The 15127-nt window shown below is 42.6% G+C and overlaps 1 protein-coding gene and 1 long non-coding RNA gene across 3 annotated transcripts; both read left to right on the top strand.

The window, feature by feature from the left end:
- The first annotated feature begins 1096 nt into the window (after window positions 1-1096).
- Window positions 1097-11013, top strand: LOC119441355 (uncharacterized). 2 transcript variants are annotated; one of them, XR_005189884.2, is made up of 4 exons: window positions 1097-1354; window positions 3837-4019; window positions 5516-5679; window positions 10138-11013. It is a non-coding gene; the product is annotated as an uncharacterized LOC119441355 (long non-coding RNA). The 2 variants fall into 2 exon arrangements; XR_007465421.1 differs by lacking the exon at window positions 1097-1354 and adding an exon at window positions 1824-2155.
- Window positions 11014-13247: 2234 nt separating this feature from the next.
- Window positions 13248-14488, top strand: LOC125942924 (uncharacterized). The gene is made up of 2 exons (XM_049661183.1): window positions 13248-14112; window positions 14173-14488. Exons 1-2 carry the CDS (start codon window positions 13587-13589, stop codon window positions 14400-14402), a joined length of 756 nt encoding a protein of 251 aa, XP_049517140.1. The 5' UTR covers window positions 13248-13586; the 3' UTR covers window positions 14403-14488.
- Window positions 14489-15127: the final 639 nt, after the last annotated feature.

Here is a 15127-nt window from a genome sequence, read left to right as displayed (position 1 = left end):
GCTAAGTTCCAATTTGACCTTGTCGAGGATGCGAGCGACATCTGGATAGGATTTTTGCAAGTAAACTACCCGAGCGCGCCACTGTTGGTATAGTAAAAATGCTGGAAAAGGGGTTTTTGTTTGCGTTTCCTCGTACCAGAATTGTTTTCTCGTACATTCAAATTATAATCCGATGCCACCATGGCTGTAGGTTGTGGTTAAGTCGTACTTTACCATTTTTTTCTGACGGATTTTACTGTGAGAAATTCAATTTTTGTTCACTAACACCTTGCGCCACACGAAGGGCCTGCGCGGTCGGGGTGGTCCGGGATGATTTTCTCTACCACGGACGCCGGCGCTTACGCCGACACCAACGCCGCATTTTCTGCGACACGGGGTCCTTAACGCTGTCGTGTTAATTTATATGATTGACCTTCAAGGCTTATCTGCAATCCACTCCATAATATAAGCATATTCCCCGCGCAGCCTCGTAATATTGCACACGACATTGTGTCTAAATCTCTATTATATAATTGCTGTGCTATTTTATTTTATTTTAATATCTGATGCCCTATTTTAATATAATTGTGTTGTTTATTTTGTTGCTTTTGTATAGTTTAGATCACAACCTACTGGTTTAAATAATCTCAAGTAGTGACAAATCCCTGAAATATAAACAATATTACATAATTGCTATCTTTTTGTTTCGACGCGCTATAAATCATTGCGTCCAAAGTTCGCCTTTATCTCTTGCCTACCCCAATTCGATAATTTTTGGTTGGTGCACGTGTAGGTATAGCAATCGGTATTAGTATTGTGTTAATTTATTTGTTTCTTCGAAATAACTTTTTCTAGCAAATGAACGTAATATTTCAAATTTCACGCCAAACTCCTGTAAATTGTCCTTAACAAAATGGCGCCTACAATAATCAACAGCTTTTCGTTTATACTTTAAAGATAAAACCTTCTGAACGTTGTGTTTTTTGTATAATTATTATTACATAATATTACATTTAATATTAAAAAATAATACCGTAATTATAGTAGCAATTATAAAGAAGAATTGGCAAGAAGCAGCTGTGGCGCAACGTCTCGCCTTTTCCTTCTGCCTGCTTTGGCGGCGTATTTGCGTTGCGATGGCATCATTCTTCTCGGAGCCGGAGTGAAATTGAAGTCGCGTGTTTGCATTAGTTTTTTGAATTGCTGTTGGGGCTGGGGCTGCGTGATCGTCACTGGCGTCCTCCAGAGTGCCCACCGATCGGAAAGTCGTACGAACAGCAAGCTTTGAACGTCTGTTTATCGCAACATCGAAAGCGGCGGCACAGAAGACGCGATGTGAGCTCCTGTGGGAACAGCAGCCCTTTGTCTCGTAACGGTAAGTAAACGTTTGTTAGCGCAGCTAGCACGCGTATGTGTATTGATTATGAACACTATGTTGAGATATGTCAAGAGCAGAGCACGCCGCGAGGTTGCCGAATTGTTTGAAGCGCTTGGCCAGCCTGTCGAGGCCGGCGACAGCCTTGCGTACCGGCAGCTCAGTAAGCGTTCGCGACGGGCTAGCAGTAGCGTGCCCAAAAGTGAACCGCAAGCGAGCTACTCCGAAAGCGAGTATCCTAGCTTCAGTGCAGTAAGCGCAACGCCTGTTAGCAGTAGCGCGGCTACAGTCTATTGTTCAAGGCTGGTATTTTGTAGCGATGCCTTTCCGGATGCTAATGCACCTTCGCGCTTTTCGCGCTTGGTCAGTGGTCAGAGCGACGGTCCGTTCACGTTATCAACTGGATCAGCTGGCCGTGAGTGGTGGAAGTTAAGACTAGTAAATAAAGCATAAGGCATCGCTACAAAATACCGGCCCAGGTTGCACAGAAAGCAGCTCAGATTGTTCAGATCGTAATGCGGAGGTTTCCGTCGACTGGTGACTATCCGAAGCCGGTGAGGATTCAGAAGAACGGTTTTCCGATGTATTTAACGCTGACGTGCCGGAAACCGCAGAACGGGCAGGAAGCCAAAGCACTAGCAGCTAAAATTTCGCAGCTTCGCTTGCAAAGTGGGCTCTACAATGTAACATTACTCACAGGTCCCTGACACCGCCTCTCCGACTTCTAAGAGCACACGGGTTTTTCCGGAATCTTCCAAAAGATGCTAGAACTTTTCTGAAGACCCCGGTGGGGCTGTCGAGGTATGTGCATGTGTAGCCTTAAACTAGCTTAAATTTCGTTGAGAAATTTGAAGACAGCACGCTTCCACTTCAAATGCACTTGCTACGTGTTTGCATCTGCTGTTTGATAATGACAAGAGCATATGTAGGTGGAACGTGGTTGGAGTGGCAGCATGCGTATTTTGCACATTGTATACATCAGAGCATTTGGAGCACCGCCAAATTTTTTTGTTATCTTTTTTATTGGCCGAGTTGTTGAGATGATAAAATAGTTTTGCTGGTGAGAAAGTTCGAGATGTAGTAATTTGCTTACTGTGTGCTTACAGCCCACAACTGAGGGACATAGTAGAAAGTAGAGCTGTAAGTAAATTGTTATTTTACTTGGGGCAGCCAGCTGTGGGGATTCTAGACAATGTGATCCTGGGCACATCCATTATCGTAAAAATCCTTGAGCGTACAAATTCATTGAGGCTGGAACAGAGAGCAATATTCCCATACACTCCAAACGTAATAACTGCGGACAGAAGCTTCCAGACGTGCGTTTTAATATCAAGGAAAAACACCTAGGGAAACCTATGAAGCTTTCATCATCTACATGAGGGGAGTGACTTGCGTCAGCCCGCCTTCGACCACACTCGTAAAGAAACTGCTCTACCTGAAATCTTAAGTTCTTTTCTCTCAGAAATTGTGTCTGACTTTTGTTTTTTGGGGTGTCATTAATCTTTCTGTTCTTTCTTGAGAGAACTTATTGCACATGATCATAAAACCACTTTCAATTGGTAGTATCAGCATGTGTTCTGTCATTTGTGTTGTTTGCACTGCTTTGCCTTTTCCTTGTTTCTATGATGCTTACTAAACATTTCATTTGGCCCTTTACAATAAGTGACCTCTGAATTGGAGCACAATATTATTCTATTGTTCATGCAACTCGCGGGACTCCTGGAAGGTAGCCTTGCGCTACAGATTCAAGAATCAGCGAAGAGTTCTCCCTAGGGATGGTTGTGTGGGTGAGAACCACACGAAGTTTGGGTCACGCAGGAAGGGCAGTGAAGAAACAGCCACAGTGGAGCTCCAGTGGCACAAAGTGCAAAAGATCGTGGGGGGCATTCCGCAGTGAAATACAATATGTTGATTTGTTTATCTAGGATGACGCGTAGCAAGCTAATGGTGACCATAGTATTTTCATTTGATAATGCTTTCAACTATTTCTAATTTTCACTGAGTAGAAGCGCTCAGAATTTAATTCTGTCTTTTTAGTGCTCTCTGTTTTGAGGTGGTATCAAAGTATTTTGGATTCGTGATTCAATTTAGGCTGGCCAAATATTTAACAAATCAATTTAGCTAGGCAAAACTAAATACCATAAATCAGAAAGACCAATTGCAACAAAATGCAAGGATACAGTTGAAACGAGGCCTTTGGGATACTAATAAAGTTATTTGGTGCTCGACCATAGTCCTTTGTGGGTTTGCTGCCTGTCTAGCAGGTGGGAACAAGGCCATATGTTAATCCACCTAATTAGCTATTTTCATGGTGGACGAAATCCTACGTAGTTGTGTGTTGGTGTAAATGTATCACATAAAAAGGATTGTAAATGAGGCCGTTAACTTTTGACAATACCTCTTGAACATTACTGAAATATTTCCTTGCATAGTGCAGGTGTATTTATGCTGCAATCAGCTATATTGGTGTTGCTTCCCTCAGGATGTTGCTATCTCTACAATAGCCGGAGAAGACGAAACAAGTTTTGCAATGCACACGGACTGGCTCAGTTATGAATGTCACAAATGCTCCCCTAACGAGGATCAAATCAATGAAAGGATGGCCTTGATAAATAATATTCATGAGGCGAAGAGGAAGTACCCATACATGATGAGCTTTGAGAGGGTAAGTACTTTTGCTACTATGTATGAAACAGCATTTACATTAACTTAGCCTGCATGGTTGTGGAGGCGGCTGCATTCAAAAAGAACTAGAGCTTTTGTAAATGGTTTAAAAACTAATTTTAATGCACACACATGTTCTAGTGTACTAAAAAAAAGACTACTGCTCTCTACATATTTATCTGATGAAAAAGTTAGTGCTCTAATGTATTCGGGCAGAAGACTCATTAGCTATGTCACCAAGGCTGTCCTTGCGCCACAGACGCTTGGCCATCAAAAGGTACACCACAAAGCAATGAAAGTCGTTCAATGCTTGTATGAAGACACTGGCATTTGTGATGAATACTGACTGAACTACATTGTGTGTGTGTGTGCATAGTGCTTATGTGTGAAAAATACTAGAGAACTGTGTTCAAGAGATAACTTTTGAACTTACCGAGAGCAAGACTTTCTTTTTTATTATTGCGATAGCAATTACATGGACACTCCAAAGCGGATTTCTGCCGTCGCCGTGAGGTTCCGTATGACGTCAACGGTGATGAAATCGCCGTATGCTGTATGTGCGACTGAAAGGGCGCGAGGGACGCGCACTTTCATGGCGAGCGAACACATGGCGGAAGACAAACGCGCTTCTGCGCTGTGCTCCATGAAGGGCTGCAGAATTAAGCATCTCTTTTCTCCTTTACAATCACCATATATATATATATATATATATATATATATATATATATATATATATATATATATATAGAGCAAATACGACTTCTTCCATGGCGTGAAAGGCCGGGGGGTGGCGGAAAGGAGGGAGGGGAGGCGACGTTTAGCTGCCGCACCAAATCCCTATTTATGTAAAACGTTGGGAGACAGAAGGTGGGTAAAGACTTCCGGCGCTGCTCGACGAGTGTCCTGTTCAGATTTAATCGAAAACCTCCGAGCCACCCGCAGAGGCACCGGCAACAGTCACCAACGCCGGGCACGTTCGGTGCGAACGCAGGCACGACGACGGCGTCGACAACAGTACTGTGCGTTGCTGATGCTGCTGCATGTCCAAATTTATACAGCTGATAAAACTACTATGCTTACTCCGTATAGCTCTCTATTAATTTGCTATCGCAATTGATGCTTCGCCTTTCGGGTGAAACTGCGACAATTTTTTAAAACTTTTCTGTGTTAAGCGAAAAAGGGTAGTGGTGGCTAAGACATGGGGACAACTCGATTCATTTTTATTTCAATAAAAAAAGAGTAAACAATGAGCACCATAACTTGGTTTTCTTTTCTGTGTGACTAGAAATTTTCAGTTTCTCATACACCTTCAGAAGAAAAATGCTATTTCTATTTCGTGAGGTCAGAGTGCTCACTTGGATTGTTTACATCTGTCGTTTGCCAAATCTTCAATGTAAATTGTGTGCTTGTAGATAACATGATGGTAAAAATAACTGCTACGTATTTGCTTGGTTCTTGTAGTGCACTTCGGACACATCTTTTTTTGCAATTTTGCAGTGACTTTGCAAGACGGACTAAGATTGACCCATCACCTTGTATTGCAAAAGGGATCAACAAAATTGTGAAAATGGCAGAAATGAAACACATCCCTTGCGAAGCAAGTGTAATGGCATCACTTCAAAAGGCTCGTGAGATGTCACCGGAGAGGCTGCGAACACGACGTGAGTACTGTTACAAAGGCTTCATCGGCAGCTTTTAGACCTACACTCCGTGACATTATTTTTGCAGGGTTTCGTCTCATGGGCATAACATTAGAGTACATCTGTGTTCAATTATTTGGTTCTTTTAAGACAGTTCTTCAAGTTTTCAACTCATATCTTCTCTAAAACTTAAATTCTTTAATGGTAGGTTGTTTGATCTGTGGAATGGAAATAAACTGGCGTAGTGTTGCACAGTTACATGCGTAGATCAAGAATATTCTGTGCCATGGCAGGCACAGAATATTCTTGACGGGAAAGGTCTTCAAGGTGCAGTCGACATAAATAAGGGGATGTTACCCTAGCACCAGTGTTCATTTGCTTTTAGTGACAGAAAATCACAGCGTTAATAGTTTTCAAAACCAACCTTTGTCACAGATTTAGGGAACTTTAGGAAGATACTAAACAAGTGCATTTAAGTGTTCGCTATAAACCTTTCGCTTTGGAGGCATCCTAACAGTTGCAGCACTTCGGATTCTGTCTTTCAATGTCAAAGAACTTAATGGTCTGTCATCTTTGTGCAAGAGCAGATAAGTTTCTTGCGAGTTTGTTCTGCTACAATGAATATTTAGTACCCATGAGCTTAGCTCAAAATTCATCATAAACGCACTGTGCTTTACTGTGATAGTTCTGCGTCAAACACGGCAAGCTTAATTTATATCGGAACAGATATCTGGGCCCATTAAAAAAGGAATAAACGACTTTTAAATGGCCGACCTGAATTCCTGTGAAGATAAGTTCTCAGTCTGCGTAGTCAGGTCCACGTGATCTCTGAAAAAACTAGATTTTTCGAGGACATAACTGCAGCACAAGACCTCGCAAACAATTTCTTGCAACATGGCAGGCTAAATATAAACGCTGCATCGTGCATGCATGCACACAATGCAAAACGAAAGACGTGTCCCAATGGTGAACTTAGGGCCGACATACACTCTAAGGTGCAGCTTATCTTGAGGCAGAAAAAGGTCTTATTTTGATCTGTACAAGAAAACTGAAGCTTTTCTCACGGAGGTATTGCATCTTTTCCTCGTATGATGCGCTTCCAGGAGTTTACGTGTGATCTTTGCTTTCATCTAGAATGTTAGCACTGTCAAAGTGCAGCGCACCATTTTTGCAACACCTGCAGTGCACACGCGAGTGCATATCTTAGTTATAAAGGTAAACTTCTACAGAAGTCTGTCAGGCTTATTAAAAAAATTGTCAGTAAAGGATGACTCTCCAGCCAAGGTTTGATTTAATTTAAAACTGACGCTCGGAAAGACCACACATATCGTTCTTGAGCAGTCTTGTGTTGTGCTTTCCACCTTTCCTGGTCTAGGTCTCTTTGTTGTCGTGCTTGCCGGTGGCTTTGAAGGTCGTGCAGTTATACGCTTGGAAGTGCTCCCGTGGATTTGTTCAGGTTTCCTTGCATGGCTTGCATATACCACGATTCTAGGTAGAGCCTCCTCATGTGGTTAGCTTTAGTGCCAATGACACTGGTGCCGTCAAAGTTGATGCGATGGTCATGCTTCTCACAATGTTCTGCGAGGGCGTTGCGCTCTGCATTGAAACTGCCTACATCATTTTTGTGCAGCTGAATTCTTTCTGGGAAGTTCTTCTCACCGATGTAGGAGGTGTAGCACTCAGGCACAAGGCACCTGGTAAACTAATCATGGGAACTTCTTTTGGAGGCCGATCTTATAGTCGTGGTATGAGCCGCTGAAGCGTTGATGTGGGTTTTTGCACAACATGGATACCCTCCTTTCCCAGCACTCATGCTAGCTGTTTGCTTATACCATAAATGTACGTGACAGAGATCCGAAGGGATGGCTGATGGAAGGCAGTATTACTGACGGTTCGTGTAGGAAAGTGTTTGAGGGGTGTGTGGGTGCCCAGGTCAAGTTGTTGCAACACGTGGTGAATGAAGCTTCTTTTGTAGCCATTGTTCAAGAGGTCCATGATAATCGCTTTCTCCTATATTTTTCTCTCCTCTCTTGAACTGCAGATGGTCTTTTCAGTTGCGTTGCGACTACCAATGTATTGTGGGATATGGAGTGGTTTGAGCCAAACTGCAGGTATCTGCCGGTGTGTGTGTAGGCTTTCGATATACACAAAAACTCGAACAGTTTCCACGAGTTTCACTAGCACATCAAGGGAAAAGGGTGTTTTTTTTTACGTCATGTCATTTGCTGAATCCACCGTGACCAGCCTAACATGTCAGCCTATAGTCCTTAGAGAAGTAAAACTTCCACTTGCGGTTTTGTCTGTTGGCTACCTTACTTAATTCGTGTTATTTTTTTTAATGATAGCAATTCCTTCCACAAGCATAGCTCGAAGCATTACCATTACACGATAATTACTGGTTAAACTTTTCACGCGAACAAGAACGCTGAGATTTGGATTCTTAGTGACTTTTGAAAAAATCAATATTTCATTCGTCAATAATTCACCGAAAAAAAATAAACATGCTTGACAACAACCACAGGAAAAGTTTGTAGAATAAAAAAATGACCAAAGGTCCTACTCCCTAAATATATGGTTGTTATTCTCGGACTGCTGCTGTCTGGTAAGGGACGTCATAAAACCTTGCCATATGGTGCGCCTGTGATAGTTACAAAAACTGCACTGAGATTTCATTCTACAGCTAGTGCTTGAGGGGAACACTTGCCAACTGGTGGTGCGCTTGGTTAAATCAAATAAATCACGTTGGACCTGAAGCAGCCATGACTTCTCTGGGCAAGAGAATCCACTGTATAATTTGCATTTGTTTGCGTTTTTACTGATGTTTTTAAGCAGTGTTTCTTTTCAGGAAATTTGTACTTTTCTTAAGCAATTGTTGGTTATTATCTTGTGTATTTGCTACCTAGCAACATATGGCACATAAACATGGTAGATAAATACCATATACGGACAATGGCTGCACTATTGTATAGGTGGCTCCCCCAATTTTGGGAGCCAATAATATAAAAACAATCTTAAGAATCATATTTCAAACAAAGTAGTGAAGAAATACGTAAAGCAAGTACTCTAAAAGCATAAAGGTGTTCCCCGGGGAGCTGCCAGTTACTATTATGAATGCACAGCATGTTGCGTCTTCAGACTTTATACGCTTAACCTTACTGGCATTTCCAATGTCAATGGACTGAAGAGATTATTTCATTTACAAGGGGGATGACGACCAGGGCCTGAGCAAGCATAACATTACTGGAATTTTGAATGCCAATGGACTGGAGAGAGACTTCATTTACAAGTGTGGTGATGAGCAGGGCCCGAGCAACCACGAAGTAATAGCGACAAAGAACCTGAAATATGTCTTGGAACTAGGTGCCAGAAATAACATGAAATTGTATAGGACAATAGTTCACCAAGAATTTATAGTTTAAGGACCAAATTTTTGCATGCATATTTTCTTCTTCTAAATGATGCATTGGACATTAATATTCATGATCACCCAGTATTATTGGCCTACGAACGCTGAATAATTTATAATTGAATTTATTCCATGATGTTTGTTTTGATTTCATCCTAACGATGCCTGTGATGTGTAGTTGGTGTTTAGGTCACACAAGACAGCAAGAAAGCTGCAATATAACTGCTGATACATCATTTGTGGTCTATAGCTCTTGAAACGTGTTTAAGCGTTGTAGTGAATTGAAACTATATCAGTGATTATATTGTCGTTTTTTCATGTCTTGCGGGACCTCAACTGCACGCCACAGCCCTCGTTGGATTGATGAAACTGAAATTGGAACATGAGAAAATAAATTCAAATAATAATTATTTGGCAATGCGAATACCATATGGCCAACCATTTATTATGTCTACCGCATCATTTAAAAGAAGAAAAAATGCAACTAAAATAAGGTGTCTACTCCTTTAAAAATGGAACTGAAAATGCCACTTTCAAGTAAGGGCCAATCACCTTCCTAAATTGCAAAAAGTATTTATTTATTCAATATATATATGCCAGATAGTTTCCAGTGTTGTCCTCAGTGTTATCACATGAAGGATTATGGATGCAATTTTTGCTTCTGCCTTGTAATGCACTCACTTTTTTGTGAAAGTGGAATTTAAAATGGCATGCACAAAACAGCTTGGAATAGAAGTGCGCTGTTTTAGTTCTCAGCAATGTTTAAATTAAGCAAATTCTGTGCAAATTTTGGCCTCAGCAAATCCTGTGGAACATATTTATTATAAAATAAAGCCTCCATCTCAAGAAGTCTGGACACTGCTGAGTGTGGTCCCAAAATTTGCGTCGGTCATAAACCAAAATTGGGTCCATAAATGTCAACTAGCCATTCGTATTGTTAACATTGTTTTTTTACATTGAAATCGTGTATAACCTGCATATAGCTTTATAAAGGGTGAATAAGTAGGAAGAGGTGACAATATACTATTCATGGTCTGTTGGTGATGATGCAATATTTTTTCTTGCCACTACAGGACCCGAGCGTTCCTGCAACCTCTTGCATCGTATTTTCTGGAGAAGACGTTGAAGAGGCTGACCTCCACATCAAGGTGGACCGCGAGATGTTTGCAGTGAAAAATGGGGAGGAGGGGCTGGCGGCTGTTTTATCTGCTTACTGGCTCTTCAATATCCAGTACGACCGCAAGCTATTCAACACTCTTCTCGTGTTGGAGCGCCTTTTCCTTGGGCTCACATTGAGTACCCCTAGAGTAGTGGCTACAAAGTTCTTGAACAATGTTGCCAAATGTGTGCCATGTTTAATGTGCTGAAGCTGTGCACTGTTACCTCATCATGAGTTTAGCTGTAATTTTCAGATGCAAGTTTTGTTTTGTCTAACCATTTCTGCAATACATATGAAGGAAGCCAACAGTCACCGATAACAAGGCAAGCTTATGGCAACGCTATTCGTTTTTTTTTATTTGCAGTGTTAGTAGTTGGAAATTATTAGTGTAATTATTTTCAGATGTGGTTAGTTAGGATCCCACTGGCAGCATGTGGTTTTCTGCTTTCTGATCATTTACCTGTCAGCCATAAAATGATTACACTAACAATTTTCTATTGTCAGCACCACAAATTGTTAAAACTTAGAAGCATTCTCCATGTGGGGCGTTCCTTGGTCTCGGTCACTGTTGGCATTTTTCATATGCATTACAGAAAGGGTTAAACTATTCAACACTTTCTTATCTAAATGTTACAGGTAAACTGTCTTTTGTATTACATCATTAGCTCTTTTTAACTTTCAATAACTAAGCAAGATTCTAGTCGTAAAAAAAATAAAAGCTCTAGAAGGTTGATACGTACTTCTCGCTTATTACGTAGTTACGAAAGCTGATCTCATATACAGTTGTGGTAGGTCAGCGGAGTATACACGATGCTGCGGATCATTTCCCATATGCAAAGTTAGCAACTGTTCTTTTTGAAGTTGAATGCTGTATTGAAATAGGTCAGGTGATATGTATTTGTGTTGCGTTATTTTACTGACTTTCTTAATAAATTTACTTTGATACCAAAACTATTCCGCAATCTTATGTGTACAAAAACCCACCTGTGCCACGCATTTCTCAAATGAGCAAGAGATGACCAGGTGCTGTATAGTGTATATTCTCTGCCTTTGTTGCAAGGGAAATATGACTGTTACAGTTCAACAATCGTATATTTCCTTGGAAACGAATGGTCCCTATGCATTGTTTTCCTGAATCAACTTTTTGTTTGCATGGCATGCATGTCTGGATGGAGACCAAGCGTCCATCTCCTGGGCATGCATGTGTGCAGGTACGCAGGAGCCTTGGATTGATGCTGTGCATTTTGGTCCACAAATAGGTATAGCTATACAACATTTATGAAATGCGTGACAAGTGTCATTCATGGATGGGAAAGATGCATATTGTCCCACTACATATATATATATATATATATATATATATACATACATTGTTTTGTCCAAATATCAGTTGCTAGCAAGCGGCCTGTCACGCGGCATTGTCTGCGGAGTAGAGCATTCTACCTTTGTGGACACATTTGCGGTCGTACATCAATCCTCGGCTTTTTCTTCTCGGGTGAATCAGTGTAGAGCACCCTTCCAGCACCCATTTTATAGGGTGTTATGGTGAAATAGCACCCTTTAGTAAGGGTGCGACCACTACACCCTTTAAAATTTTATGCTGTGCACCCTTCCTTAAGGGTGCTGGCCTCTGCACCCTTTTCTAGCACCCTTTTTTAAGCACCCAATAGGTGGCAAAGGGTGTTCGTCTGGGGACAAGCTGATTTACACCCTTATGGGTGAGAAATTGTTTAGTGTGTAAGCTGCTCGAAAGTTTTGTTCATGCAAATTCAGCTGCAGCTCGCACTAATGTTGTCATTGTGGACAAAGGCTTCATTCACAGAAATAGCTGCAATACCAGAAAGGTTTCACTGAAGACCTGCTGTGCAGCTCTGCCAATTGCATGTGATGAAGGCTTTCCGGGCAGCTGCCGGACAGTTTGCACATTCGGCAGAAGAAAGGGAGAGACTAGTCGCCAGCTTCAGTGAAATGGTGAATGCTCCAAATCCAGAAAAATTTGAAGAGGCACAGACAGACTAGGACACGCCAATGCTCAAGCATGTACTTACTTTGAAAAAAAATTGGAGAAACATTGCAAACATGTGGGCAAGACTAAAGCCCCTATATATAAAAGTAGCGCCATCCACTTCCCTCCTCCTCCGTTCCACTATCGCGCTCGGCGCGTACAGCGCGATCGAGGCGCGATATCGACAGTGGCGCCGCCTGCGTCGGGCCTGCCATGGCAGACGACAGCTAACGCGCTACCAGAGGAAATCCGAGGAAAACTTCGATCCCGCCCTGCGGAGACGTTTTTGAGGCGCGATTTTGCTTCGTCAGTCAGTAACTGGTCTTAATAATGCCGTTTTGGAAGTAGCAACGCGACGATGCGAGACGGCGGAAATATCAAGTGTGCAGCAAGCGTTTGCGCACGCCGGATGGTAAACAAAAAAATGCCTTTTGCCCTCGCCTTGTCGGTTGCGGCAACTTAAGGCGCAACCATCACAGCATGCCATCACAACGAAGTTCTTGTCCCTAACACGTTTGATCCGTTTGTGCGTACAGCACTTTCGTCGCACAGGCCCGAGAATGGCAGTCGGAGCGCGCTGGAAAGAAAAAAATATACAAAAGCGCGACGCGAACTTCCACGTAACACGGATTGGCCAATGGGGGAGCGGAGGAGGCTGGGGCGACAGGAGGCGGCTAAGAGAGGGCGAGGAGGAAGCGCCGGGGTGAGCGCGGTGGCGGCAAGATCTAAGAATGGCGCTACTTTTATAAATATAGGGGCTTTAGGCAAGACACCTCTGTGACAAGGAGTTCACTGCAGGTAATAACACCAACAACAGAGTTGAATCTCACGACGCCAAGATCAAGCACATTTTGTCATCATCTGACAAATTACACGAGACATTGAGGGGCGTTGTGAAGCTGTCAAGTGCACTCACGCAAGAAGCTCGACATCGTGCATGTGTCATGAAAACATCAACATTTTACCCGTATGACGCATCAAGTAATATTGAAGCCCTATGTGTAAAGAAGTAAACTCCTTATGCTTGTTCTACAATTTACAAAGAAAGTGCCAAAGCTAGAAACGCACCTCCAGAAATACAGCAACTAGAGCCGGCTGTTTATACTGTATCAAGTGCTTGTGGCACCTGGCATGTAGTTTCAGAGAAAACTTGCATATGCAGGTGCACCACTTTTTCCAGGATGAGGCTTCTTTGTCGGCACATTCTGGCTGTGTATGAAAGAACTGGTGCTATGCCTGACCTGTCCAAAGTTGTCAAACCACGATGGTTCAAGTTTTATCACCTCAGAGTCATGGCTGCTGACAACAATGCTGAAGAGAATTGTGATACATCACAAGAAAGCATGTAACTACTAACTATGCCAAGGCCAGCATTTCATAAATTGAGCAGAACCCAACTATTCAATCATGCGATGAGGACACTGAAGGCAATAGAAGATTTCCTTGCTGACTCTCCGCGTGAGGTCTTTGCGGGCCGACTTCAAATTCTCGAGAATGTTCATGCAGAATGGCTTACAGAAACGTCCTCAGGTTCTGCTATACACGTTGAGCAAACTAAAGCTAACCAGCAAACCAGCAGAGCTGACTCCTCTGTGCTGCCACAAGCCCCTTCAACTCTGCCACAAGAACCTTCCACTCTGCCACACGCAACTTCAATGCCACCACAAGCGCCTTCTATGCTGCCACAAGAACCTTCCATTCTGTCACAAGCAGGTTCAATGCTGCCACAAGCCCCCTCCAGCGCCTCACAGTTCAGACTTCCACTTGCGAAGCCGAGAGGGTGCCCGAAGTGCAAGTCTGTGCAAAGAAGCAAAATGCCAAGGCAACTGTCTGAAATGGCTGCAACACCATTTGTGCAGCTGGGTGAGATTGCTCAACATAAGCGTGAGTAAATACTTGGCATAAAATGGTTCATCGTGCATACTTATGTGTTGCTTCTTTCAGTCCTCCTGACCGAAATTGTGGGGGAGGCTACTGCCAGCAAGGTGCTAGACCATGGCTACATCATTGATGAGGCCGATGTTGAAGTACTGCCAGAGTTGCTCCCAAGTGGACTTTTGGATTATCGAGTTAAGATGCGGCAACTGCTGCCGTACTTTTCGGACGATGCCTGGCTGCTACTTACATCTGCAGGTAATTTTGAGAAAGCAAGTGAAGTGTGCTGCCTCTCCTAGCAAACATATTGCAATACCGTTTCCCTCACGGTCCCGCTAAAATGTGTCCCAATGTCATTTCAGTTTCTACGAAGAAGAAAAACGAACTGTGGTTGTGCCATGCCAGCAAAGAAAAAGACAGTGGCGAGATCAAAATGATTTGCTGTGAGCCTGTGACCACTGCCTGCAATGGTTTCACTGGTATGAATTAGATATGCTGTTGCCTAAATGGCATGGATTTAACATTCCCACTCCTTATGTGCAGGACTTGTGTTGCACTGAAGTAATCAGATGCAAAGAAGTTGTGGTTCTGCAGGCCCTGCAGAGACAACGGCAGCATTTCGTGTAAAGGCATAATAAAATTTGTAATGCTGAAAGCTACCAAATTGTGGCAGCTTTGTTGTGAAACAGTGTGTCTTTTTTAGTGGTTGCTTATGAGCAGTGCACCCGAAAAAGTTCATCGAAACTTTCCCACAAGTTTGTTAGCTTCAAATGCAATCCAACCAAACTCATCAAATTATTTGTCGCGGTAAATGTTATACCATATCAAATAACGTTCACAAGGGAAGGTTGAATGTGGTTCATTCTGGATTTCCTGCATACCAAAGTCGCTACGCCAAAAACAACTTGGGGTTGGAACGAAATATTACTGAAGCTCCCGGATTATCTCGGAATTCCCGGCGAGTGTACGTTGCAATTGGCAAACTACTTACTGTACCGCTGAAATGACGCCTGTCCAGGCAGCT

This window comes from Dermacentor silvarum, chromosome 2 (genome assembly GCF_013339745.2).
Source record: "Dermacentor silvarum isolate Dsil-2018 chromosome 2, BIME_Dsil_1.4, whole genome shotgun sequence".
NCBI lineage: Eukaryota > Metazoa > Arthropoda > Arachnida > Ixodida > Ixodidae > Dermacentor > Dermacentor silvarum.
The sequence above is the reverse complement of the archived record's forward strand: the minus strand, read 5'-3'. Positions and strand labels throughout refer to the sequence as shown.